This window comes from Elephantulus edwardii, unplaced genomic scaffold (genome assembly GCF_000299155.1).
Source record: "Elephantulus edwardii isolate Elephantulus edwardi_28Jun2011 unplaced genomic scaffold, EleEdw1.0 scaffold00071, whole genome shotgun sequence".
In the NCBI taxonomy this organism is placed as follows: Eukaryota; Metazoa; Chordata; class Mammalia; order Macroscelidea; family Macroscelididae; genus Elephantulus; species Elephantulus edwardii.
Genome location: NW_006399821.1, coordinates 3,620,694 through 3,647,352, shown reverse-complemented (window position 1 = coordinate 3,647,352; position 26,659 = coordinate 3,620,694). Strand labels below are relative to the sequence as shown.

At 51.3% G+C, this 26,659-nt stretch overlaps 2 protein-coding genes across 2 annotated transcripts in view; one reads left to right on the top strand and one right to left on the bottom strand.

Moving 5' to 3' along the window:
* Positions 1-9,594, top strand: part of GMDS (GDP-mannose 4,6-dehydratase) — an 844,904-nt gene extending 835,310 nt beyond the window's left edge. The window contains exons 10-11 of the mRNA XM_006888703.1: positions 9,277-9,345; positions 9,532-9,594. Coding sequence (XP_006888765.1) covers positions 9,277-9,345; positions 9,532-9,594 — 132 coding nt within the window. The remainder of the gene's footprint in view (positions 1-9,276; positions 9,346-9,531) is intronic.
* An 11,162-nt stretch (positions 9,595-20,756) lies between these two features.
* On the bottom strand, positions 20,757-22,382 carry FOXC1 (forkhead box C1). Its single transcript, XM_006888702.1, has one exon. The coding sequence runs from the start codon at positions 22,380-22,382 to the stop codon at positions 20,757-20,759; it is 1,626 nt and encodes a 541-aa protein (XP_006888764.1).
* Positions 22,383-26,659: the final 4,277 nt, after the last annotated feature.

Genomic DNA, 26,659 nt, shown 5'->3' with positions numbered 1-26,659 from the left:
GGAGCTGTGTACCCCACCTGCCTTCACAGGGGCCAGCCGGGCTGGGAAGTGGAGCTACTTTCTCCCTGTGCAGCAGACTTCCTCAGCTAAGAGGATTTGGCATCTAATCAAGTTTTTAAAAAAGTGTGTTCCATGGAACAATATAAGAGATCAGAGGTAATTTTACAAAAGTAATTTTTTTTAAAGAGTCCTTGTTTTGTAATCATTAAAATGAGAAGCTTCCTTTAAAAGGAGATAAAATCTGATGGCAGGGGATTGCAGTAGAATGGTACACAAGTGTTGCCGGAAGCATTTTAAATGTGTGCAATGCCTCTGAAAGCAGCAAAAAGGCTTCACATGCAAGCCAAAACCCTAAAGGTTCTCAGTAAATCATCCCTGTCCCTCACCCCTAGCCCAGTACATCAGCAATTCCTTTTTCTACTGTACCTCGAGCAGAGGTCCAAGTCCACCCACATCTTTCTACCTCCTCTGTTGCCTCCCTGCTCTGCCTCAGCAATGGCTATAGTCCATGCTGGCTGCCTCGCCCACCTGTCTCTCTCTAATCCAAGCACCCCCAACATGCTCTTTTTAATTACTTTTAGTACAGTCATTCATATGCTTTGTATTTTAGACAATCATATTCATTATGGTTTTTATAATTACTATTCATCATTGCCTTTTATCATCTCAAGTCTCATCACCTCTTGTCTATTCCTCCACCCTCCATCCATACGCTAGTCTCTGCTGTTCTAGAATTTCTCCCCTTTTCCACCCCTCTTCTCTCCTTCCCCTTTTGAAAAAAAAAAATCTGTCTGTCTGTCTATCTTTCTATCTATATTTTCTGTTCCTATTTGCTAATTGCAATAGCCATATTGTCTTTATCTTGATTCTTCCCAAATTGATCCTCCTTTGTCCAGGTCATTTTTTTTCAGTGTTCAGTGTCTGTACATTCTATTTCTGCTTCTCCACATCCCCTAACCCACACAGTTACCATCCTGTTTTCACAGTAGCAGTTCTATGAAGTATTTGTCCTTTTATGACTGAGTTACTTCATTCAGCATGTCTTCTAAACTCATCCAATTTATGTATTCTTTTATGAATTTGTTATTCTTTGGTGGTAAATAGTATTTTATTGTTATCACAGTTTCTATATCTATTAATTTGTTGATGGGTATTTTGACTGTTTCCATTTTCTTGTTATTGTGAATAATGCCACAATGAACATAGGTATACATATCTCCATTTGTACCTCAGCTCTAATTTCCTTTGGGTATATTCCTAGTAGTAGAATTTTGTTGTTGTTGTTGTTGTTGTGTGCCATTGCATCAGAAATGACCCATTGCAGATCCTCTAGCAGGTTTTCTGAGGCAGTAAATTGTGTGGGAGAAGATTGCCTCTCCTCCTGCGGAGCAACTGATGAATTTGAACTGCATGCCTTTGGGATTGCAGTGCAGCTTGTTACCACTAGGCCAGCAGAGCTCCCTACCAGTAGAAGAGTTGGATCAATTGGTATTTCTACTTCCAACTTTTTGAGGAAGTGCCAGACTAATCGTTGTACCATTTTACAGACCCACCAGTGGTGCATGAGAGTTGCACTCTCTCCACATACTCACCACTCCTATTTGCAGTGGAGAGTGTGTAGGGAAATGGATGAATAGATGGATAGATAATTAAAAATAGGTTCCTTGCATTAGAGTGCCCTATTTTAAGTTGAGAAAAGCCTCAAAAGGGGCCAGGGGAGTTTCATTTCTAGTAGAGGCCATTCATATCTTTATAATACATACTTTGAACATGTTGTCAGAAGGGGATAGTCTTTGGAAAAGGACAGAAAGCAGGGATAGCAGAGGGTCAGAGAAAGAGGAAGACCCTCAACAAGCTGGGTTGAAAGTGACTGTAGCAATGGGTTCAACCAAGAAGGAAATTCGAGGATGGCACAAGATAGGGCAAGGTTCAGATCTTTTGTCCAGAGGAGTGCTGTGAGTTAATGGCACCTACCAACAACTTCAGTGCTAGAGCTTAAAGGAAAGATGACCCTTTCCTAAGATGTAGTGTGGATTTCCTAGCAAACTACAAAGAAACGCCATTCAGAAGTATGAACTCCACGTGTGCAGCCGGATCCCTGTGGCACACTGGCCCTTCTGGGTCAGAGGGAATCTCCTTCCTTGAGTGCAGCTTGGAGATAAAGGATGATGAGAGTAGTGTTTCCCTCCTCTGCACTTTCATCTCCACCAGGGCCAGGAACAGGTGCCATCCCAGATAGAAGATCTCCTGAGTTGCATTTTGAGTGTGATTGTCTTGAGGCTTAATTAGCTGGCATTTGTAAAGGGCTTTGACGTGGAAAGTGCTCAGTGGCGAGGGAAGCAGGCGTGCACCGCGTGCTGCAGAGTGCCTCTGCCAATTATGGCACAACGCTTCTGTAATTGCTCCACTTACAGGGGCTTTATCTCCCATCCTCCGGGTTTTGTCACCTCCTCCCAGCCTGAGTAGCTCTTCATACTCTAGATCCAGTTATTAGCAGTAACCTTTAATTTCCAATGAGCTTGGTTCTGGCTTTGAAGCCTGAATGCTGAGATTACTCAGAGTTCTATCTTCTTCCATTAAATTGCTCCTGAATTACAGCTGTGAGTCAGCCCCACCCCCTTATCAGCTGGTTAAAGTGAAGATCAGTGAAGTAATCAGAATCAAGAGGGTTCTAGTTATAGTCCCTAGCCTAGCTTCCTCTAGGTTTATGCTCCGTAAGCATGAAGAATCAAGAAAGACCACTAAATAATGACTCCCCAACTGCAACTGTGGCAGTTGGGAAGATACTAGAAGCCCTAGTACTTAAAAATAAAAAAACCCAAACCCACTCCTGTCAGGTCAATCTGATTCGTAGCACCCTGTGGGGCAGAGCAGAATTGCCCTAGACTTCTAGGGCTGGAAATCTTTCTCCCGCAGAGCAGCTATTCAAACCACTGACCTTGTGGTTAGCACCTGGGTGCTTTAAGCACTATACCCTAGAGATTCTGCTATACCCCATAAACTTGTATAATGCACAACTATATCCCCAAAAGCCTATTTGTTTGAGTTGGTTGGTTTGGGGTTTTTTTTTAAAGCAACACAATAAAAGCCTGCTTAATAAGGAAAGAGTTCCTAACAGGCTACGAGGCACACAGCCTCACTCTGCTTGGGTTGCTCGAACCAGAGTCTGGTGAAACAAACCAGGCAGTAGGGTCCTCAGAGCTGACAAAAGTCCTCCACAGCAGGTACTCTGGATCAGGCCCCTGCTCTAAAATGCCCTGGGCATTTGCCTGTCACCTGTTGGGCCAGATCCTGGCAACATGGAAGAACAGTGCTTAGCAAGACTTCAGACCAAGGCCTGGGTCACTGAGTCCCTTCGCCAATGGAGAGTGGACCCTTGCCTCCTAAAATATTTTGAAATGTGTTCAATCCTCTGTTTTCTCTAAATAATCATGTTGCCTCTATGATTCATAGGCCCTTTGGCTGTCTTTCTCTGTATGCCAACCATATTTTTATTGTTTTTTGCTAACCATATTTTAAGATGGAAAAGAACAAGATATGTGTCTGTATGTAAGCTACATTAATGGCCATTAGTTAAATAATCTCTTTATTAAGTGATTTATTTTCCAACCATTCTTATTCCTTATTTACAAATGGACACATACACAAAACAAACTCACCAAATCCATGCCATTTAGTCCGAATTGACTCAACTTGGAGCCACCTTCTGGCAGGTTTCTTTATGGGAAGAGACTGCCCATTTCTCCCTTGGAGCAGCTGGTGGTTTTGAACTGCTGACATTCCATTTAGCAGCCTAAGATGGAACGCACTGTGGAATGAGGGACCCATAGATACATAAAAGGGCAAAACCAATTCATTGCCATTGAGTCAGAATCAATCCATAGCTGACCTTGCAGCAGATTTTCAGATACTGTAAGTCATGTGACAGGAGACTGTCCATCTTTCTCCTGTAGAGCCAATAGTGGATTCAAACCACCTACCTTTGAGCTGGCAATTCTACTCCTTACCCACTAGGCCCCTGGAGCTCCTTATAAAGCGGGTAGACTGTATTTTCTTTCACTTTCCCTGAAAACTCTGAAAAGACCAGGCCGACTTTCTCCACTATTGGCTCTTGGCTTGGGCTATCCACGTAGTCAAATGCACGTATTTCCTTCTTTCTGTTTGGTAGCTCTCTGCAGTTGTTGGTCCCAGAGGGCATTTCTAGCCCAGAAACATGAGTTCTGAGAGGGTCACAGACTTGGACCCTCCAGAAGGTAGACATGGTCTGAGGCTTTGTTTGGACCTGGCTCCATTGGCCAGCTCAGTGCAAGTGACTATGTTGTGGCCTAACTGCTCAGCAGCTTGGTTCCAAGGCCAAGCATTGACCACTCCTTTTCTCTCCTTGTCAGTGCCCTTGCTGGAGCTGGGACTGACTGATGCCATCTCCCTGAGGCTGGACGATGGCAATGCCGGCCTCTGCTGGGCTCGGCCAGCCACTGAGCTTCCTGCACTGCCAGGTGAGCCTGCTGCCTGTTCCTTGTCTCTTATCAGCTCTTGTCGGCAGAGCAGCCAGGTTTCAACTCCAGTTTGTGCTGAAAGGCCGCAGCAAGGCAGAGAGGGGGCGTGTACATAGTTGTTACTAATGCCACTGCATTTACTGCTGGCAGAGAGGCTCATCATCTTGGGAAGACTCGGTCAAAGGATACAGCTGTGAAGAACATGAGTTTAAACTGCACCTTATAAGACACATGCTCTTATGTACTTTCTGAGAGGACTTTCAGAATTCATTTGTTTGCTTTGTTGGGTTTGTTGGTTTTGGGTTTTTTTTTTCCTTTTTCTTATTTAAAATATTCTTACTAACTCCAACAGTTTGAATCTAGGTTTTGTTGTTTGGGTTTGTTTTTGGTGTGGAGTGTTTTGTTGTTATTGTTGTGGGTTGTTTTTTTTAAATTGTTTTTCTAACAAGAAGCATTACCCCAAAAGTAAAATTTTCCTGCTCACTCTTCACTAATAAAAAGGTTAGACCAAGAGCTGGATTCCATGGCATTCTTTAATTCCCATGGTACCTGAGCTATTCCTCGATTTTTCTTTTCTAAGAAGTGTGGGAGAAAAACAGTGACTATCCAGTGCCACTGGCATTGCTGTATTTTAAATTCTCGATGCTCTTTAACCGGAGTTCGTGGTTTTCCTCGTCAACATCTTCATCTCCTTCATAGCACTCAGGAGTCCATTTCTTTTAAAATACGCGTCAGAGATTTAACAGCATCATACCAAAAGGTTCCCCCTCTTAAAACATGTTCATAGTGAGCCCAGCAAGAAGACCTGATGGTAGAACACGGCACCAAATGGAACCTGAGAAAATTATTAATTGAAGGTCTCCCCCGGCAGCTTCGCTGGAAGAACAAGAAAAAGACTGTGGCTGTGGGCTTTCCACAGTTATCCTGCATGACACAGTTTATTTCATAGCATTCTATACATACACCCAGTCATATGATTTTAGGGGAACTTGGGGTAGGGGTCAAAGGAGTTTAATATGTTAGAGAATCATCAAAATAAAATAAAATTGGAACTTAAAGGTGTGTTGTGTCAGTGACAACGAAAAGGCACCACAGTTAGGATGGAAGATAATAATAGCATGGTGCCGTCTCTACTTTTCTGGATTTCTCGTTAACTACTGTGGGTTCAGGAACTGGCTTAATGACTTTTCCAGGATTTCGTCTGGTCCTTTATCAGTTCACTGAGCAACAGCACAGGCCAGGAAAGCCTCAGGAATGAATGGGGCACAGCATGCCCTCCCTCCATGCCTGTGGCAGCCCCATCCCAGCCACTGGGCGTGAGCCTCAGACCAGGGCGCCTCCTCAAGGCCAGGGCGAGACCCAGGAGGAGCGGCAGGCACTGGGCGCTTACATTTTCTCTCTGAGCTCATGCTGTTTTGCTGCTGTAAAATGCGCAGTTAAACCTAATTGAATCTGACAATAATAAATGACATATTGAAATTATATAGTTCACCTAAGGAATAGCAATGCAAACAGTGAAGACACCAGAAGCCAGAGCTCGGGAAATGTCATGTTCGTGTAGGAATGCTCTCCATTTTCCCCAGACCTTTACTGTCTCTCTCTCTCTCTTTTTTTTAAAAAAGGGAACACTCCAGACCACCCAGTGCAATAAGTCCTTTTTGGAAATGATACATAAAATCATCACTTTAATTCTGCTTTTTGCCCCTGTTGTCGTAATATGGCCTTCAACCTATAAATACAGAAGGAATTGACTGTCGGAGGGGTGGGAGGAGGAGGAATATAAACTCATTTTTCTCCCTTGCCTTGGCGAGCTAAACATGCCCTTGTTAAGGGAACTTGTGGAAGTCCAGGGCTCTGTAAGGGTGTTAAATATTAAGTGACTGTAGTCTGTGCCCTCATTTTCCCCTTGACGACCCCCAGTGCTGAGAGCACAGCCAGGCTTGGTTTCCTTGCGAGAACACAATTTCCACAATCTGTTTTCTTTTCAGGCAGAGGAAGGCTTATTTACAGAACGTGTTCATGTCCTTCCTATCATTCCACTCATAATAAAGGAAAGGTCATAACCACATCCACTTCCAAGCCAGTCTCCTCTCTCCCAGCCCTGCTCCCCCCCACCCCCGCCACATTTAAGTATGCCTTTTGGCTACAACCTTGTAGACTAAACCATTCACTGCATCTTTTGTATAAATGACACAGCAGAAAGACGCAAGAAATTCCATCAGGAGCAGTTCAACACAAGGCATCTGGGATGTCCTTGGTCTAGATCGGCTCATAGTGACTGCTCCAGATGCTGTTCAGCAGCCGCAGACCAAGCCCTGTTTTACTGATGGAGCCTCATCCTTCGCCTTTGCAAGATCTCTTGGCCTAATTAAATCTCAGAGAGACAGAGCCTTGGCAGCAGGTTAAAGTAAGCTGCTAGATTGGAATGTAGGAGTTGGGCTCAAAACAAAATTGTGGAGTTTAACTGGGTGCGTCTCTGGTTTCAATGAAATACTTTGACAGAGTGTGGTAGCAGGTCTGTGCCTAAGCTTTTCAAAACCATTTTTCCTTTTCCTTAATTGTAGTTCCCTGGTTGTTTTTATATTATGAGCTACTTGTAGAAAAATACAGGAAGCATAATTACAATACAGAGCTCCTTTCTCAAGCCCACTGAGATCATCTGAAGCCAAACTGGGTTTTAGGGTTTTGCTAACTATAAGTTGAGAGCCATGAATTGCACCCTTTGAAATTCTGGTTGATTTTCAGCAAGTGTTGTGTGATTAAACAATAGCTGAGTTTCTTGGAGCTGTGTGACTGTTATGGAATTGAAAGGGAGCTGGGGGTGCTGCTTCATGATGACCATTTCACAGCTCCTTCTGGGGAACAGGAAGGAGTAGCTTTGAATGACTATAAGAGTGAAGTACAAGGGTCAGAGAAATAAATACAAGGTTTTTTTGGGAATAGGAAAAAGAAATTGTTTTATTTTCCATGTGTATCTTCACCTAGCACTCTGTTAAATTGCTAATTACTCATTTTCATATACTATTTCCATGAAGACTCTGCTTATGGGCCGTGAGAGCCAGCAGAAAGAACTTATTTTACTATTACAAACACTCTGGAAAGGAAATCAGTACTTCAGTGGATTATAAAATGTAAAGCCTTCAGCGGGTTTGATTTCTTCTAGCCTAAAAAATAATGGTAGATTATTGAAAATGAGAGTTGTTGAGTGCACTCTTCTAATGTAAGATTTCAAGTAAGAGGTACAGGTTTTCGAAAGTGGAATCTGAACCTGTGAGGTAAAAGACCTTCCCATTCCACATCTGTCTCAGGGTCCTGCCTCCACCACCCTTCAGGGGAGCTCAGAACCAGCCTGATTGTCTGCTGGACCATTTGATGGGACTAAGACATTTGCAGCCAAAGTCTCTGTGTTCTGGGTGGTCTGCCGTGTGGCTGTGCATCCCGTGTGCTTCGAGTTAAACCTGTGCCAGGCTACCTGCCAGTCTTCCTTTTGTCTTGGGATCTCAGATCTTATCACTCTTTGATGAATAAATTTGCATACGAAAAACTATTTCCCTTACTCCCATCTCGGTCTTTTTTCCCCTCTTTCTCTCCGGAGAGTGGTGATAAATGCGCAGGTGCAGACTGAGGCAGGGGTGCATTTATTTCTCTTCGGTTTCCTTTCCAGCGGTGCCCCTAAGCTAACCGGCAGGAGCTGCAGTGGGCCGCGTGGGTGCTTGCCTCGTGCTGAGGGCTGAGGACTGAGGGCTGAGGGCTGAGGGCTGAGGGCAGAGGGCCTCGGCTCTGATCTCAGAGTCTAGCTCTCCACCAGGCAGGAGAGGAGCCTCAGCAGCTTCAGCCCAGCCTTCCGCTCGCATGGAAATAAACATGCTCCTTCCTCCACTGCGGCGTGCAGGCGACGCACTAGGGTATGCTGGTTGCATTTTGCAGTCGGTCATGAAATCAACGATGTGGGTCTTACCTGCGCTGTTGACACACCGGCGGAAAGGAGAGGCTGTGTAGTGACCCCCAGTGAACATTAACTATTGCGCCCGAGATTTTTAGTTTCATTTCTTTCCGAGTGTCCAGAAGGCGCGGCTGGCTCAGGGCTGCGGGGCCCCATCGTCCTAGGACTCTTCCGATGGCCAGTGCTGTGGCTGGCGGCTGACAGCCACCAGGACAACCCAGAGTTAGAGGAGCAAGTGGCGGCCAAGCCTGGCGACCAGCTCCGGGCTCGCGCTGGGACTGCAGGCGCCTGGGCGCACGGGAAGGGCCGCGCACTGCAGAGTCGCCTCCCCCAGTGTAGACGGTGGCTCAGTCCCAGCAGCTGGGGTCCGCTGTGGCCAGAGACAGCCCTGCAAGGAGCAGGGCGCTCGCCAGAGGTGCCACACTGTGACGCGCGGGCGAGAGCCGCCCGTCTGGTGATTTATTTACTTCTCTTTTTTAGCTGGAGAAGTGCAGTAATTTGAAACAGTTCTCACAGTAGCGTCCCTGACAACTTAATGTTAAAAAAAGTCATTAAAGAGTTTGCAGGACACAATTGGGGGAGGGGAACGCGGGGAGAAGAGCGGCTGGAGCAAGTTGAGGATTGATGGCTTTTTACGGTTCTCAAGTGGCCTGCGCAGTGTATACCTAATGCAGCCCCGGGATTTATGGCTCCGAGCTTGGTGAAGCCCAGGAGAGCCTGTCCCGGTACGCGCCCGGGACAGGGAGCAGGCAGGCGCAGGGGCTTGGAGCAGGGGCGTCCTCCTGGGCTCAGTCCACCAACACTCGACCTGACCCGTGTTCTCTTCCCCCACCACAGGACTTTCTGCAGGGTGACAGCTCCAAGGCCAAGCAGAAGCTCAGCTGGCAGCCCCAGGTCACATTTGATGTGAGTTTCCACATGGGAAGTAAGGGACTTCAGAGGTGGGCTCAGAGAGGCCGGTGAAGGGATCAGTCCGAGGCAGGGAGGCCAGGACCCTGGGGCAGGAAGGTGGGAAGGAGTTGCCGGGAGAGGGTGAGTTCTAGAAAATCTTGGTGGAAACCCTCTCATCTCTCACTCTCTTTGGTGCCCCAGGAATTGGTGCGTGAGATGGTGGACGCAGACGTGGAACTCATGAAGAACAACCCCAACGCCTGAGGCGGGGCTCACAGCGTGGCACTGGCTCCTGGCTGTGAGGACGCCAGCACCCCCCTCCCCCGGTCTGGGTTTGCGGCAGTAGACCTCCTTGCTTCCACTTTTCCTTTCATGGGCACCACCTTTGAATGGTTTTGTGAAATCAAGATTTAATCACATCCACTTCACTTAAAATTATGTCCTTAGACAACTGAAATTGTGGGACCTTCGGATTTTATTTCTTTTCTTATTAAATACGACCTTTTTATGAATAGCACTGGCTAAGTTACTGTCAACAATTTCCTCGAGTTCAACAAAGCGACTATCAAGCGCACCCCCTCCAAAAGACAGTTTGACAGGGTTGCAGCCCACCTCTGGCTTGCGGGGGTGGTATATGGGGGCCGCCTCTGGCCAATTTCTGGAACAATAAGGTTTTCTACCAGCACCAGAATAAATACTACCAGACTAGAGTAAATCCCCCATCCCATCATTGCTAGCTGTACCTAGAACTCTGACTACCTCAGAAAATGGTCTGAGAAATAGAGGGGGGTTAGAAGAAAAAAAATGCCAAGTGGAACTGTGCTTAAGTGTTTGCTAAGCTGTGGGAGGCCACACTCACCCACCTGACCTCTGCACTTCAGCTCATTGCCATAAATATTACAGCTTTGGATACCCTATGGGATATTCTACCCTGTATTATAGAGTCCTTCACTCAAGGGCAACAAGCTTTTGTTTAGTTTTGTTTTGTTGAAGAAACTTTAAGGTAAGTGAATCATTTTTGTTTACCCAAAGAGTCAGAGCCATACTGCAATGGTCTACAACTTGTCACTTTTTACAGTCCTGTATTAGTTCCTAATTCTAAATTGCATTTATTCATCTGACAAATATACATTAGGTACCTGTTACACAGGCTGAACCTTAAAGTATCCCCATGATAATTAGAAATTACCACAAAGACGTTCAGGTCTGCTCGAGATCATGGGATCCAGTGCTGCAGACGCAGCCGGGGCCTGACTTACGGGTGTTTGTCCCTGAGCTGAAGTATCTGCAGGTAAGCATGCTGACACACGTGTGTCATGGCTGGGACAGCAGAAGACAAAGATATGTGCAGGCACACATGAGTGGTACAGGTGCAGCTCATGAACAGTCCAGGTCTGGACACCTCCCCTCCTCCAGTAAATATAAAGTACAACTTCAGAGCAAATGGCATCTCTGCCTTGCACAAGATGGTGTGTGAGGCTATTTCTGACTGTCTCACAGGCAAGTTTATGATCCGGGGGAGGATACTGAGGCTCCAGGACTGGCGGTAAGGAGAGAGGGCTCTTTGTGTGGCTGCTGGAGGTCACAGAGAAAGCGAGGGGCGGCTCCAGCTTCCAAGAGGCAGGGGGGTGCCTGTAGAGCTGCGCCCACCCGGTTCTCAGAAGTCAGCCCGCTGAGCCTTCCCCGCTTGGGATGCTGCTAATTGGAAACAGATGGTCCCTTGAAGGTTGGTCCTCCATGACTGGGAGACTAGGACACATGTCACATGGAGTGTCACATAGTCACAAATAGCGCACACACATATCCACATCCACACACAAACACCCATACAAACAACTCACAAATATGGTACCTTAATTGCCACACAAAAGTACAAATATCACACTCACATATACACAACTCACAAACACCCACACACAAACTATCACACATATAAACATATAACCACACACATTCACAAATGCCCACCACAAACACACAAGTATAACATGCATAAAAACAAATACCCACACACAAATACAAGTCACAAAAATGGGGTCTTACACTGTCACACACATATACATACACACATATCACAGATACATGCACACATACCCCCACACAAACAACATATTCATATACTATATACATATGTCCACAAATACAAATGTCAAACACATATCCACACACAAACACAAATACCATACAAACATGATGCTTTATACTGTCACACACAAACACACGTACTTGCAAACACAACTCTGGCATGAACTGGCTCACACTTTTACACTCATAAATACAAACACAAGCCCACATGGGTACACTGTGCCCTTTTGCCCACACCCTGCCAGTAGGTCACTTGAGCCCACCACCCTTCTCCTGTGAGGCATTGGGACTGCAGTAGCATCTCTCCACCATGATCAGCTCAGTGGGAGCAGGAGAGATGTGAGGCACAGGCTTTTGTGACGCAAGGGGATCCATGATTTAAAATTCTAATTCTCAAAATGGATTGGAACATCAAGGTTTTGAAGGAAACAAAAAGGTATCTTCAGTTTCAACCTTCTCTCTATTCTAGCACCCTTGATAACAGTGGGTGGAGGTTTAAAAGAAGAAAAAGAACAGATTTGTGTCAATCTTTCTGTGCTCTGAGAGAGTATAATTTGGATGTCCTTCAAGACATTTCTTATTAAAGATTTTCTTAAATGTCATCTCAGTATCTGTGAACTTATTTTTCTCATCTCTTTTGTTGACTGTTGCTTTTAGTTGTGATGAAGTATCCGATCTTTCAATTTTTTTCATTCGACATAAGCACTCAGTACACACAAATATGATAAAGCAGTCTTCTTCTTCCGAGAAGGGACAAGACTTGCAGGTATTGGTTTACCATGCAGTCTCACTGTTCAACTCACCTGCTTGCCAGAATCCAGCAGGGTGTCCTTTGTATCTGGTGTCCTTTGTCTTGGAGGGATTAGCAGCTAAACCCCTCATACCTCAAAGCTGCTCTGGGATAGGGCTCTAGAGGACTGGCTGCTGATAACTTTAAAGGACGTGTATCAGTGCTGCTTTGACCCAACAAGGTTGATCCCACCAAGATGGCAGCAGTATTGGCCCAGGCAAGTGTGGCCTGGGTTTCCACAACACCACCAGCCACCAGTGTGCCTCAGGACCCTAGCAGCAGACACCAATTCATATTTTCATTTTAAAATAATACCCTTCAATTCACTGTGGACAAAGAACTCTCTAAACCCTAAGAAAAAGGCTCCAGCACCCCAGGTGCCTGGTTTGCTTTCTCTGGGTGAAGATGTGCCTTCAGGAACCCAAGTACCCTAAACACCCATCCCTGGTGGCCTGCCCTGCATGGGGGCTGCAGGCCACAGGGAGGGCTGTGGGGAAAGTGCCAGCCCAGCTTTTACAAAGCATTGTTTCTGAAGGGGGAATTAGGGGGAGCTTTAAAACAAATTTACACATCCAGCATAACACTGGAAACTCTGCAGAAATTCTGGGTTTTAATCACTGAGTTGTCAAATTGAACAAATGGGGACACTAGAACACAAATGCTTCTAGGAAAGGGGTGCAGTCTGAGTGTCTCATCCCTTTTCAAGCACACAGGATCAAGGCCTGGTTTAGTCTGGCTCCTCACAGTCCCTGCCTTGTTTCTGGAGCCCTGCACCCCGCTGCTACTGAGACTGTGTCTTTTGCTCCCTGAGTCTGCACAGCTAGGGGCCCTCTACTACCTGCTGCCACCTGGACACCCAGTGAGCCCACCCCCAGATGGACATGGCTGTCACACTCCACCTCTCTCCCCAATTGTAGTGTCTGGGGTCCCAGTCCCACATCCACAGGATTTACCCCTAAACTCAGGAGCCAGGTGCCTGCTAGGTGCTCACTGTGAGGGCTGAGAATTGACCATGCAGAGACCAAGGCGCCCTTGGACCTCACCTCATTTTTCCCCATACCAGAGCAGATCCCCCTCCAGATGCCCTGCTGATATCCCAGGTGCTCAGTACCCATGGACAGGAGAAAGCGGCTGCCATGGCCTCTCCAGGACCAGGCCCAGCCAGACGGGAGAAAGCAGTGCAGCCCAGCAGTGGCGGAGAATGTATATTTGGAAGAGGTCAGGACCTCGGCTGGAGGCTGGCTTTTTATGGTGAGGAAGCTGGCCGGGAAGGGCTCTCTGGCGATGCTTTCCTGTTGTGTCCCTGTCCTGGCATGCTGGGCCAGGCAACAGAGCGGGGGAGAACTGAGGCCCTATCCTGGTAGAGTCGGAGCCTTTGGGTGAGTGCGTAACTGCTGGGCAATGTCACCTCATTCATCACCAGCCCAGAGAATGAGCAACATTGCCCTGCTGTCTCCTCCTGGGAACTCTGCTGCCTACAGAGCCCTGTCACCTTCACCCTTCGCTGTGGGAAAGGGACCTTCTTCCCAGCCTGGTGGGTCCGGGCAGCGCCTGCTCCATTGGGACCACTGCAGCCCAAGGCAAAGCCAGGCCTGAACAGGGCCCTAGGGTAGAACCTGCCAGAGAGCCCAAGCTCAGGGGACACAGGACCATGTGTGGGGTGCCAGCTGGGCCACAGCGTGCGGCTGTGATCACCTGCACCCCGAGACCTTGGTCTCCTGGTCCTCTGCGCCCCACAGATGGCTCTGATCCCCTATGCCCTGCACAGGGCCAGCGCCCAAACGGAGAGGTCTCCGACATGGGTCTTCCACAGCCTAGAGACCTGCGGCAGCCACCACTCAACTCGAACAAAAGAGTTCTTATTTTCCCTCCACTCACAGATGTTTGGAAGTCCTGTCTCTCCAAACAATTGGCCCCCATCCTGTCTGGTTTATACATTTGCGTTAAGAGACCCCTACCCCAGAGAGCCCTACCCAGGGACTCTGACCACCAAGCCCAAAGACTTGCTCTGAAACAAGGAAATGCATTGGGCCAAGGAGTTAAGGGCGCTAAATGTGTTGATTTTCCTGCTTGTTTCCCCTGGAGTGGGTAATGGGGTGCTTTTCAATCTGTCGCTCGCTCTCCACCTAAATTGTCCCCACTCTCATAACCCCCTGCCTTGCCCACTCCCACATTCCAAGGCATAAGTCCCTGCCCCTGGGCTAAGACGTTTTGGCCACCCGCTGCTGCTCGCCTCCCTCACAAATGGCTCTACCTTGCCCACTGAAGTCATACCAAGCTGTGTTGATTTAAGGGCCAAATGGGGTGACCCTAAAAGGCCAGCTGGGGAGGGGGTGAGCAGGGATGTCTGGCAGTCAGAACTGCTCATCTAGACACCAAGGTTTCCCAGCACAAGAGGAAGCTTCAGTCGGACCAGAGGAAGCTTCAGTCGGACCAGAAGCAGCAGCTGCTGCTCTGGGAGAAGAGAGGGTTCTACATGGAAATGGCAGTGTCTGTGGAGGCTCTGCTAGGCTTGCTGATCACCGTCCCCACTCGGACAGCTGACGCAGACATTCTGAGCTTGGAGCAATTGTGCCACCCCCCAGCAGACCCAGGTCTTCTCCAGCTCAAGTGGAAGCCCTTCTCTGTCACACACAGGCCTAGATGCAAGCACACTCCAGATCCTACTGCGTCTCCTATAATACGCTCAATATGCTGCAAATTTGAAATCAGTGAGGGAAAAAATCAAGTAAACAACAAAAAAAAATAATATAAAACAGAGGCTTTCTTTGGAGCCAGAGTGAGTTGGGAAAGGCACGCAACAAAAGTCCTCAGTTCGCTGGGTGCCCTCCACACCGTTTTCTGGTCTCCAATAAGGCGGACATGGTATATTTTGCTCAATTTTCCACTCTTAATCACATTGAGGAGGTTTGTGGAGAAGCAGCTTTCATTCCCCAGTATGATTCTTGGAGCTGGAATTCATTTAATTAAATATTGTGCCTTTTCTACTGGATCGGACCTAGGGCCTGCCCCAGCAGCTCAGCAGCGCTGCCCAGCCTGCTCCCCAAGTCGACGGCCTGGCCAGGGCCAGACACAGCCTGGAAGCAGTACGCACGTTGCAAGTTGTGGCCCCAGAAGCCCAGTACAGTGTGGGCAAACAGGCCACTGCAGAGGCCCCCACAAGCTGAGAATGGGACATTAGGGAGAAAACGGGGGTCCCTAAGGTCTTCTGTAGAGGTGTGGGGAGACATGAGGGGGTGACAGGACCAGAGAGATAAAAGGCATGGAAAACAAAACCCTGTCATCCTGTGGATGGTGACTCAAAGTAACCCTATAAAATATAGAGCTTTCCCATAGGATTCTTAAGACTGACTCTTTACCGGAGCAGATGCGAGGACCTTTCCTGGGGCACCCCAACTCTTAACTCACTGTACCACCAGGGTCCCCACAGGACAAAGACAATGAATAATTTAGTAATTACCTTGGCTTCACCCTTCAAAGAGGGGAGGAGAGCGGAATACAGATCAGACCACAAAAGCTATGAAGATGGAGCTCCAAACCAAAGACGATGACATGAAGATGCTATCAACAAAAGATCTTTCCAGGGAGCTTCCTGCCTGAATTGAAACAAGAGCATTTAGAAAGTGGGCATTCTGCAGCTGGCATTCATAGCCCCATGGCAAATCAAGAGTGGAGTGGGAGTTTTTATCTTTCGACCTGGCCACTGTCTTAATAAGTCACCCTTCACTTGCCGGGCCTCTGATTCTCAGAGCTGTGGCCTACTGCCTGTCTCAGTGGGGTTAGAGTTTCTCATGTCCTCCGAGGCCCTTCCTCACTCCTCAAGCTGTTGCTGGGCTGAAGAATGGTGACCTGGGATAAGGTTCTGTCTTGCTCCTAAAGCTACCCTGGTTCTGCCCTGGATGGGGAGAGCTAATGAGATTATGAGCCCACCTGGTCTGAATCTGGATGATCAGGGCAGTGAGGCAGCCTTGGAGCCAACAAGCCGAATAGAGGGGAAGCATAGCTGGGCATAGCAGTGAAGACCCTCATACACAGAGGTATCAGGGCGCATGTTGGAAGGACTTGGACATCACCCTGGCACCCTGGTCCCACAGAGCCTGGAGATGGGGTGTATGTGGGAGTGCTGGAGAATGCTATTGCCCCAGCCCAGCTGTCCTCCCTGCCCAGGTCACAGCTCAGCCCAGCTCAGTACAAGCTCCAGGCCTCTTGTACCATCAAGAACAAAGCGAATGGCCTGCTACCTTAAAAACTGGACCCTTTAAGTGGCAGGCAAGCAAAAGTCCTTTTCTCACCTATCAAAGTCAGGGGAGCCAACAGAGCTACAACTGCCCTCTTGTTTTCTGGCCCTTGTTTGCCGACCCTGCAGGAAACAGCCCAGAGCTTATGGGCCACCAGCACAATTGAGCCTTATTCCTCAGCTAACATCGATTATTACTGACACAAACTGCACCAAATGATAGATTGTGAAATGCACACAGCCTGATGGAAAAGGCCTGCTTACTGCACAACCCTGGAGAACAGCAATCGCTCCTACACTTGTGCGAGTCTTTACAGGACACGTCACATTCCGGCCTTTCTCAGTTCATAGTACAAATTACTAAGAGGGGGGGAAAAATGTACCTCCTGCTACGTAAAACACAAAATGCCTCATTATCTTAAAGCTTTTCACAGAAGTTAATCTCCAAATGTACCATTAATTACGCTATTCAAGAGTTTTTCCTTAAATTCTCCTTCTAACCAAACGTGAACACTTTACAGAAGAATAACCCTTATGCCAAAAAAGTGCAAGTCAACGTGCAAATGCAAAAAGAATGAGCAAACGCTTCTGTATTTTAGCTGGAGCTAGTTTTTCTTAAGTTGGATATAAGGATCTCAAAGCAACTATAATGCAAGCAGGGAAATAGATACTTATCATCACTCTCTGCTGGCTGGAATAAGAACCCACCCACAGCTAAGCCTCCAGCAAGTTTTCAGAAACTGTACATTGCATGGGTATCTGTCTTTCTCCCAAGTAGCAGCTGGTGGGTGCAAACCACTTGCCTTTGGATTGGTAGCTCAACACTTTACTCACTAGGCCATCAGAGCTCCCTGCACGCATTTTAAAAATCTGAATAATGTACAGAACTGACTTTTCATTCTAACATAGCCTCTGAACCATTACTGTATCTGAATCATTATGTAACCAACTCATACAGAAGCAGCAACTGCTATCTCCATACATGTATAATCATAGACACCATCTTTCAAACTACACGTCCAAACGCCTCATTTACACACTTGGGACGAGAGGGCTACCAAGTTGTTGAGAAAGTCCCTCTGTGAGTGTGTACACATTAACAACAGGCGCTGTCAAGTCTTCACAGCGTCCTGCTCACCTGTGGGCCTTCTCTATCCTCAGGCAATGTGGCCTGACAAAGACAATCCAAGAGCACTCAGTCTTCATGCCTAGGCCCCAAAAGGGTTCCCCATCTACTCACTCACACCCTGAGCCTTTAAGGCAGGCTTTGGGAGCCAGACTGATGCTGTCCCCTCGCAGCGGTGTCTAGACGCACACTCACTCCGGATTGCATGCTAAGGACAGACTCGAAGGCCAGCGCTGGAGGCTGCGGTGCTGTCCCAGGGCCCTCCAAGCCAAGGCCGATGCTGGAAGGGACCAGGAAAGTCACAGACACGAAGCGCCCCAACACACAGCCAGGGCTCCCTTGCCTCCACTATGCCCAACGACTGCCCTCTCCAGCCTTTCGGTATCATCAGTGAGCTCCCTAAAGTGACCTCGCAAGCCAGGCAGGGATGCTGTCACCGCACGGAAAGCCCAGGGCCGCCTCTGGAGACCTCTGGGCCCTGCTGTCCCTGATGCCCTAGCACCCGGTGGAGACGCAGAACGCGCGAGGGCTAGATGCCACAGCGCAGCTGAGGGCGCAGCTGAGCTGGGAAGGCCCCGGAGCGCTGTCGCTTGTGAGCAAGAGCCCTGATCTGCCCACCCTGGCAGTTCTCCGGCACACGCGCATGTCCCCCCACAAGGGCGACGAGTGATGAGTTAATAATCGCAGGCTGGGCCTGGAACAAAAGGAACTTCGGGTACTAGAAAGCGGAAAGGCACCAGCCCACCAGGTGCCCCTTGGCCTGAGGAGGGAAAGCAGGCTTTTCTGGGCCTAGTGCTGGCCCGGCTGCGCGCCCTGGTACTCCCCGCCAGCCTCAGAGCACATTTCCCTGCCACCGCGTCTTCACCAGTGACTGAGCCTCCCAAACCCCCAAGGTTCTCCTGTGCCTGGTGTTTCTCCAACAAGGTATTTTCGGGCAGCCAGAGACAACAACGGGGCTCGGACGAGGAGGGGTTTGGGGCTGGGGCGTGGGCGCGGGAGGATGGAGAGCGCAAACACAAACAGAAGCCGGACACCAGGCCGCGACGGTAATTAAAGCTAATTAACAGAGAGCTCTGCCGTCCGGGCGCGGCGTCCCCGTCCCGGGCGGCATCCGGCTGCGCGCCGCGGGGAGGAAGGCCCGCCGCGGAGCAGAATTGGCCCCTCAGCGAGCCGAGGGTCACTCGGTCCCGCGCCCGCACCAGGCCTGGGGTCAGCCGCGATGTCCAAGGGGCACATCCTTCTCCGGCGCCCAGGCCATACGGTCACATCCCGCCTCCACAGCAGGCTCCCCCGAGCGCAAGAGGCACGAGCCCCGAGGCGCGCGGGCCGCTCCCATCCCCGCCGGGAGGCGCCGGGCTGAGGCTCCTCGCCCCGCGTCCCCGCGGGCGCCGCAGGGATTGGATTACAGCTCTGCGGGAGAAGACCGGACGAATCAGAAGCCACGGAAAGCCGGTTTTGACTGAAATTAGAGTGTATTTATTTGCAGCAATCTTTTAACAATAATCAAAATTTGACAACAAGCAACAGCAATTACTGCTAAGTGTTGCGTCTAGATAGGAGCGGCAGATAGCAGGAAACTGTATTATCTCGAAAACAAACTGAAAGGCCTGCAAGTGTCTGTAATCAAATCGCCATCTCCCCAAAGTCTGACTGACAGGGCAGATTACCTTCCAGATAATGAATTTATTACATTTCCTGGGTTATTTACAAAGGGGAGGGCCAATTCTGATTGCCCCTTGGTTTAACTGTAAATTAACAAGAAAAATGGGTTTGAAAAGAAACCGCCTACACTACAAATGTCTGCCCTTTTCTCTGGCCTTTTTGTTATATTGCTTTAAGGCTTTAAAGAACAATTGTTCTACAAACACATCTTCTAAAATAGTTTACCAAAGATTAAATATCCCTTTCCAACCCACAGTATATTAAAAAATTAAAATAAGTCAATCCTTGTATGTAATACATGAAAGACTGTACATGCCGATGACTTATATACATTCACTTAAACACGGGTTAAAATTTCTTCTTAGAAAGGACTGAAATTAACACAAAGCGTTTCTTCTGCATCTGTTCACAGGGGAGAGTAAGGGACATGATTTTATAAGTGAGACCAAGGGCCGATCTCCCCATGTGGGGTCTGCAGGCCCACGGTGGACACTTTCTGTGTGCATACCCTCACTGTCCAGCCATTACTACCAACTCACAGTTTTGTTTCCAACTCAGGTTCTACCATTATTGAGAAAATTGTTTATATGTCAGCTCAGACCTATTTAGGGTCTTTTTACTAGTCACCAAAGCAAGCTAATTATACATTTTGCAGAAGATGCTGCAAGGGGGGCGGGGGGGGGGGGGAGAGCTAAACAAGAACATATGGTTATGTGAAATTTGACAGGGAAGCTCAGAGGATTTCTCCATAATCCAGAGTTAGGTGGAGAATAGACAATTTACTAGTGTTTTATCTTGGAAGTATTTTCTCTTATTAAGGCTCTATTAAAGTATCCAGACATATAAGTCTCATTCAAACTGAATGGCAATTTATTAATAAACAAATGAAATATGTTCAACATAGAGGGGGAAAAGGATGATAGAAATAAGATTAATACAGTTTCCCTTTTATAATGAAAAAAAGCACAATTTAAAGTTTCAGGCACTTTAACGTCAGGTTTCAGAAACACTTTCTGGCGTTTGGTCCACAACATCCAACTACAAATTAAAAATAAATTACTATGTTGCAATTTACATTTTCAAACAAGTCCATGGATAAAAAGAATGCGATTTTCATATACAGGGGCAATCCCCTCCTTTAAACATAGGGTAAAACAATATCTTACAGAAGCGACACCACGGAGAGGGGCAGGGGTCAGAGAGGGAAGAGGAGGGGAGCGGCACCTCTGAAACGCGAGAAGAAACTTACGTGTTATCTGGAGTAACACTGTCCTTTTACAGATCATGCTTTTGCGGTCTCTGTACACTACAGTTTACGTTTTTATTTAGACAAGGCACAGTGGAGGTGGCTCTGAATTAATCTCTTAACTGTGTTTGTCGCTGGTGTGCTGGATTCTGGAGAGATTCTGTCAGCTGGTGCAAAGAGTGTTTTTCAATCAGATATTTTTGGTTTCGGTTTTGCCTTGATGGGTCCTTTGGGCTGCTCCTGCTCTGGGGTTCGGTTCGGTTTAGAGGGGCTGCGGGTGTCAAAACTTGCTGCAGTCGTAGACGAAAGCCCCGGACGTGCGGTACAGGGACTGGCTGGAGGGGAAGGCCATCTGGCAGCTGCTGTTGCCATTGACCGGAGAGCTGTTCAAACCAATCCTCTGTGCCTCGAACATCTCCCGCACCGAGTGGAAGTTCTGCTGCTGTCCAGGATAGCCCGCTGCCGCCGCCGCCGCCGCTGCGCTCGCCAGGTGGCCTAGGTCCCCCGCGGCCTGATTCAGGTACCAAGAAGCTAGGCGACCTTGGTGCGCCGACGGGTGGTGGCCGGCCTCCGGGCCTCCCCCGCCCCCGCCGCCACCACCCCCGCCGTGGCTCAGCGTCGAGGAGCTGCTGCTGGTGGCCGGGGGCAGCGAGTAGTCAGGCAGGGCGTCGTCCACGGCCGCGCCGCCCGCGCCCCCGGGAGCGCCCTGCAGGTGGCTGCCGCGCTCGCCGGCCGCGTACAAGCTCATAGCCTGCATGTTGCAGTGGTAGGTCCCCGCGCCGCCCGCGCCGCCCGCGCCCCCTGCGCCACTGCCCGCGCCGGAGCTCTGACCGCAGGGTGCGCTGTACAGGGAGCTCTGGCCCGGCGAGTAGGCGCTCAGCGCCAGCGGGGGCGCCAGGCCCGGCCTGGAGGACGCCGCCGAGGCCAACAGGCCAGAACCCAGCTCCGCGGCCGCGCCCTGCGGCGACCCCCGCAGCGATGTCATGATGTTGTCCACGCTGAAGCCCTGGCTGTGCGGTGGCGCGGGCGGCGCGGGGGCCGGAGGCTGCGCCAGCTCGGCGCCGTCCAGGCTGAGCGGGCGTGCGGCAGGCAGGCCGCCGCGGGGGCTGCTCCCGCTCGACAGGCTGCTGCTGCTGCTGTCGGGGCTCTCGATCTTGGGCACGGCTGCAGCAGCAGCCGGGGACAGGGGCTGGGGAGGCGAGGAGCACGTACCGTTCTCGGTCTTAATGTCCTGGATGCGCACGGGCTGCGGCTGAGCGCCGGGCGGCCCCGCGACCCCGGGCGCGCCGCTGTCGGTGGGCTCGGGCGCGGGCGGCGCGGGCGGCTCCTTGAGGTGCAGCCGGTCCTTCTCCTCCTTGTCCTTCACCGCGTCTTTCTTCTTGAATCGCCGGCGCCGCCGCAGGAAACTGCCGTTCTCAAACATGTTGTACGAGTCCGGGTCGAGCGTCCAGTAGCTGCCCTTGCCAGGCTTCTTGTCGTCGCGTGGCACCTTTACGAAGCACTCGTTGAGCGAAAGGTTGTGGCGGATGCTGTTCTGCCAGCCCTGCTTGTTGTCCCGGTAGAAGGGGAAGCGGTCCATGATGAACTGGTAGATGCCGTTGAGCGTGATCTTCTTGTCGGGTGCATTCTGGATGGCCATGGTGATGAGCGCGATGTAGCTGTAGGGCGGCTTCACCATGTCCTTGGGCTGTGGCTGCGGCGTGTAGGGCCCGTAGGCGCGCGCCATGCCGCCCGGGTACTGCTCGGCGTGCGCCGCGGGGTGCGAGTACATGCTCATGGGCGCCGGCATGGCGGTGTAGCCGCCCCCAGCCGCCGCCGCCGCCGCGCGGTAGTAGCTCTGCTCGCCACCGAGATAGGGCACCACTCCCAGGGAGTTGGGACTGGACACGGAGTAGCGCGCCTGCATGGCCGCCGCCGCGGGCCCTGCCGCCCGCCGCCCTCGCCGGGCCCCGGGCCGCGTAGTCCGAGTCCCGGGCCCTGCGGGGCGCTGGATCCCGGGCCCGCCGCCTTGGACTGCTGGCGGCTGGCGTGGGCCTCGCGCTCCTCTGGCTCCCGGCTCCTCCGGGTCGCCTCTGAACACCTCGAGGCTCCGCGCTGACGGCGGAGAGTGCGCCGCAGACGTAGGGCCGGCTGGGGAGGAACTCGCCAAGTCACTTCCAGGCGGGAGCAGAGAGAAAAGCCAAAGCGCCCTTTTGGCACAAGCAGCGCCTCGTCTGTGTCTGCTGCGAGCGAGCGGCTGGTGAGGGTGGGGAGGGCGGGGCGGCCACCCTCCCTACGGCCGGAGGGCGCAGGCTCTCGCGCGGGCCGCTGCGGGCTGCATCTGGTACGCTCCTGAACTTTTAAGCATCCGTCACCCAGGGAGGACTTTTTTACGCAGTTACATTTTTTCCGGGCCGCGATGCCCCGCCCCCGCGGCGGCGGCAGCCAATGGGCGGCCAGGGCCGCGATGGCGGAGTCGGAGCCGAGAGGCTGGCGCCCGCGCCCTAGCCGCGCTGGCCGCCCCGCCCGCGCCCGCGCCCGCAGCACCTCGCCCGGCTCGGCGCTTACTTCCCGACCCCGCAGACACCCCCGGCCCTTCGTGGGCATGGTCCAGGCCAGCCCTCGGCCCAGCAGTGCAGCCACCCGCTCCAGTCCCGGCCTCAGCCTGGGCTGCTACACCGTGTCGCCGCCGGGGCCGGGGCCTCGAGCTCCCGGGTTTCTCCCACTTTTCTCTCTCTCTCCATCTCTTAGCCACCTCCTCATCGCTGCCTTCCTATATGGCCGAGTGGCTGCCGTCCCCACACTCGTGGGTTCGGCTTCCAGACCTCACTCACACCGGGCAGATTTTCAGGACGTAGCTCTGTGCCGAGAGGGGGAGATGTTGTCACCGTCACCTCCCCTCCTCAGTGGGAGTAAGACGAAGGGACTGGAGGTGGCAGGTGGGCCCTTCGCCCAGGTAGGCTGGCCGGCTTCTCCGCGGGCCCCGCGTGGTGCGGGCCGCAGTGGGGTCGTGCCTGTCTCCCCGACCACTGCCCCTTCTCAATCAGATCGGAGAGGGTGTCAGGCTGCGCCTCAGAAAGTCAGCAGGTGTGATGACAAGAAGTAACTAATTGAAAGAAACCTCTGCAGGCCGCTGTCCACCTCTACGAGCGGCCGTGCGCTCACAGAACAAGTGTCAAGGCATGTTCACAGGCACCTGCGGGCCGCTGGGGTTATGCGCACAACGCCCCGTTGGGATCTCTTCTTGAGTTAAAGAGGGCAAGAGCCTGAGAAGGGAAGCGGGCAGGTTCAGGGGAGGAGAGGCGCCCTCCCTCCCACGACGCGCGCTCCGCGTTGGGGGGGAGGGGGGGCTCAGGGCCTCGGCTGGAGCCGGGGAGGCAGGGGGTGTGGCGAGCTTTGGGAGAGTGTGAAAACGCGGGTGCCGTGTCCCAGGCCTTGGCTCCTGAAATTTCTGACAATCTTTAACTCCCGAGACGTGTTGGGAGCCCCTTTTGGCCTTCCAGCTGGAATTCGGGCTGCCTCACTTCTGTACTAAACGTGGAATTGCTGATAACTAAGGCCCTGCCTGGCGTGGCAGGCACCGCTGCGTGTCACTTGAACATTACAAAATAAGCACAATTCGGAAGGGATATTTATATGGAGGGAAGAGGCGACCCTGCTAAATCTATAGCATCGCCTGGGGCGGCGTGGTTCACCGGAAGTTCCCCTCCCAGGGCTGTGGCCTCTGGGCCCTGCCTGAGCACTTGTGACTCCTTTTTAGAGTGTTTCAAGCACGGGTCACAGAGGGATCGAGAGCGCCCTCAGATTTGTCAGCAGGAGGCTTAGCCCTGGCAAGTCCGAAGGACACTCGGGGAAGCGTGACGGAAAGTCCCACGATCTCAAAGCCGAGTTCTGTCCGGCTCCGGCCCCTCTCACCGGCCTGCCCAGCAGCTCCTCGGGCCGCGGCGGCTGCAGACGACGCTCCAGCTTCAGCCTGAGGGCACAAAGAAGCACATGGTCTCCCCACACCTCTTTACGGCCAGGGCCCCTCGCTGGTGGGGCGCACAGACGACTCAGCGATGGCCGCTCATTGGCATTCCTGGGCGCAGGGTGCGGTGGCGAATGCGGTTGCCTGGTTTCCCCTCCTCTGCCTCCCCTGGCGCTGTGTCCTGCAAATGGCGAATCTAAATCCTGGTTTCCTCGCTTCTCAGCTTTGGGCACCAGAAGTCGCCGTTGTGAAATTCTGTTCTGGCCTGCGGAGGGGGGCGTTTATAAAGATCAACTTTCCACTGGTTTTAGCGCTGGATGTTCGCCAGAAAAAGATATTTGTGTTTTATAAGCTAACTCGGAAGCAAATGGCCAGTAAACGGCTTGTCTATATCCCAGGCGCTTACTGTTGAGGGTGCTGGTGGGGCCTGAACTCTAGACACATGAGTAAAGTCTTAGGGGGACGGACAAAGGCTTTATTTTTAGGGTGAATTTTTGGTCGCCCCTGTTTGGTTGCCCCGCAGGCTAGGGCAATCTGCATTTCCCTCCACAGCCCTGGACTCTGAAGAAAGAAACACCCCAAATATCCCGGCAGGAAGCCTTGGACTTCTTTCCTGAAGCTCTGCAGACCGTGGGCCGCAGGCGACAGCGGTAATGAATGTTTGGAGGGGCAGTCGCTCTGAGCCCCCTCTCTCCCCGCCTCCTGCCCGGTCTCTGACCACACCAGGTCCGGGTGCCCAGTGGCCAACATGCTTCCAGTGGGGAGGGGGCGTCCATGTCAGCGCTTAGCACAGGCCTCTGCGCCCCCATCCCAGCGAATGCACAGGGGCTGGAAGCAGCACCCGGGAGTGTCGGTGCCGTTTGTTATTTCTCAAGTGAGGAGGCGGCAAAGGAGCCCTGGGGGCGTGGTAGGGTAGCCCTGGGGTCAGACTGAAAGGTAGGTAGTTCTAATCCACCAGCTACTCGGAGTGAAAAATGAGGCAGGATCCTCCATGAAGATGAACAGCCCCGGAAACCAAAGCGAGGTTTCCCCACGACTTTGGGTTTTGGTTTGAGTTGAGGAAATGAGGCAGTGGCCCCTGAGCTTCCCTTCCAGGCCAGAAAGTGGTTCCTGAGACATTTGAGGCAGGTTCACTTACCATGGGCGAGTGGCCTTCCATGTCAGGAACCCCGGGACCTTCCAGCGCGCCCCCCACCGTGTCCACGCCTTCCCCGCCCTAGAGCCGATTCAATTTTGCCCTGGAAATCAGACCCATAGGGATCAGGTACCTCTGCCCTCCCGCCTGGAGCTGCGGGGAAATCATAAAAGCAGCCAGGCAAAGACGCCGCAAGGGCTGCTTCCCGCTCAAGCGGCGCAGGCCCAGACCCCAGGTCAGGACGCACCCCAAGTCTGCAGCCGTCCTGCATTGCTTCCTTGGCTGCAGGAGACAGAGGGGACGATTTTAAGGCTAATCATCGGGTCAATGACATGCGCAGACTCCCCCAGTTAGCCTAAAATTCACAGCTGGAGGGAAACACCATTAACTGGGGGCGAGTGTCTTTAAAGTGTTTAGTTCGTTGTGTTGACCCTCCATCTGGCCTTCTTTGCGCAGGTTGTTTGCGCAGGGAAGGCAGCTTCGTGTCAGCGACCAGCATTCGTTGTGGACTAGATGGCCACACGAGGCGCCGGCCTTTCGTGGGACTCTAGCTTTCCTCATGGGTAGGGATGCGAGGAGCACAGCCCCTCCTTTGAGGAAAAGGCATTCCCAAAATACATGCATCGGTTTTTTTTTTGTTTGTTTGTTTGTTTTTTTGTTGTTTTTTTTTTTCAGTTAGCTTCTAGAGAAAAGGCGATCCGCATTGCACTGACAGGAGTCAGGGAATTCGGCTCTCCAACTACCTGAGGACAGCCTTCCAAGGGCAGTGTGAGTGAAGGAATAATTTCACCTCATCCCCAAGACGCGCTGGCTCTACTCGCTCTCATGCTCCACAAGCTGGGAAGCTGGGACCAGAACAGAGGTGAAGGCTGTAACCCTCGGAGCCCGCAACCCACCTGCAGTGCGTCCACAGTGAAGCCCCATGTCCAGCTAGAGGGGCAATGGGACCCGCAGGAAAGGGGTTTGCGTCTCACTTTGCTGTTGCACTTCCAAAGACGAAGCAGAGGGAGCTGGAGACCAGCACTGTACCTTTTATTTACACAGAGAAAGCACAAGAATAAGATTTGTAAAGGGTCAAAAGATGGAAAGGACAAGTGTTCGT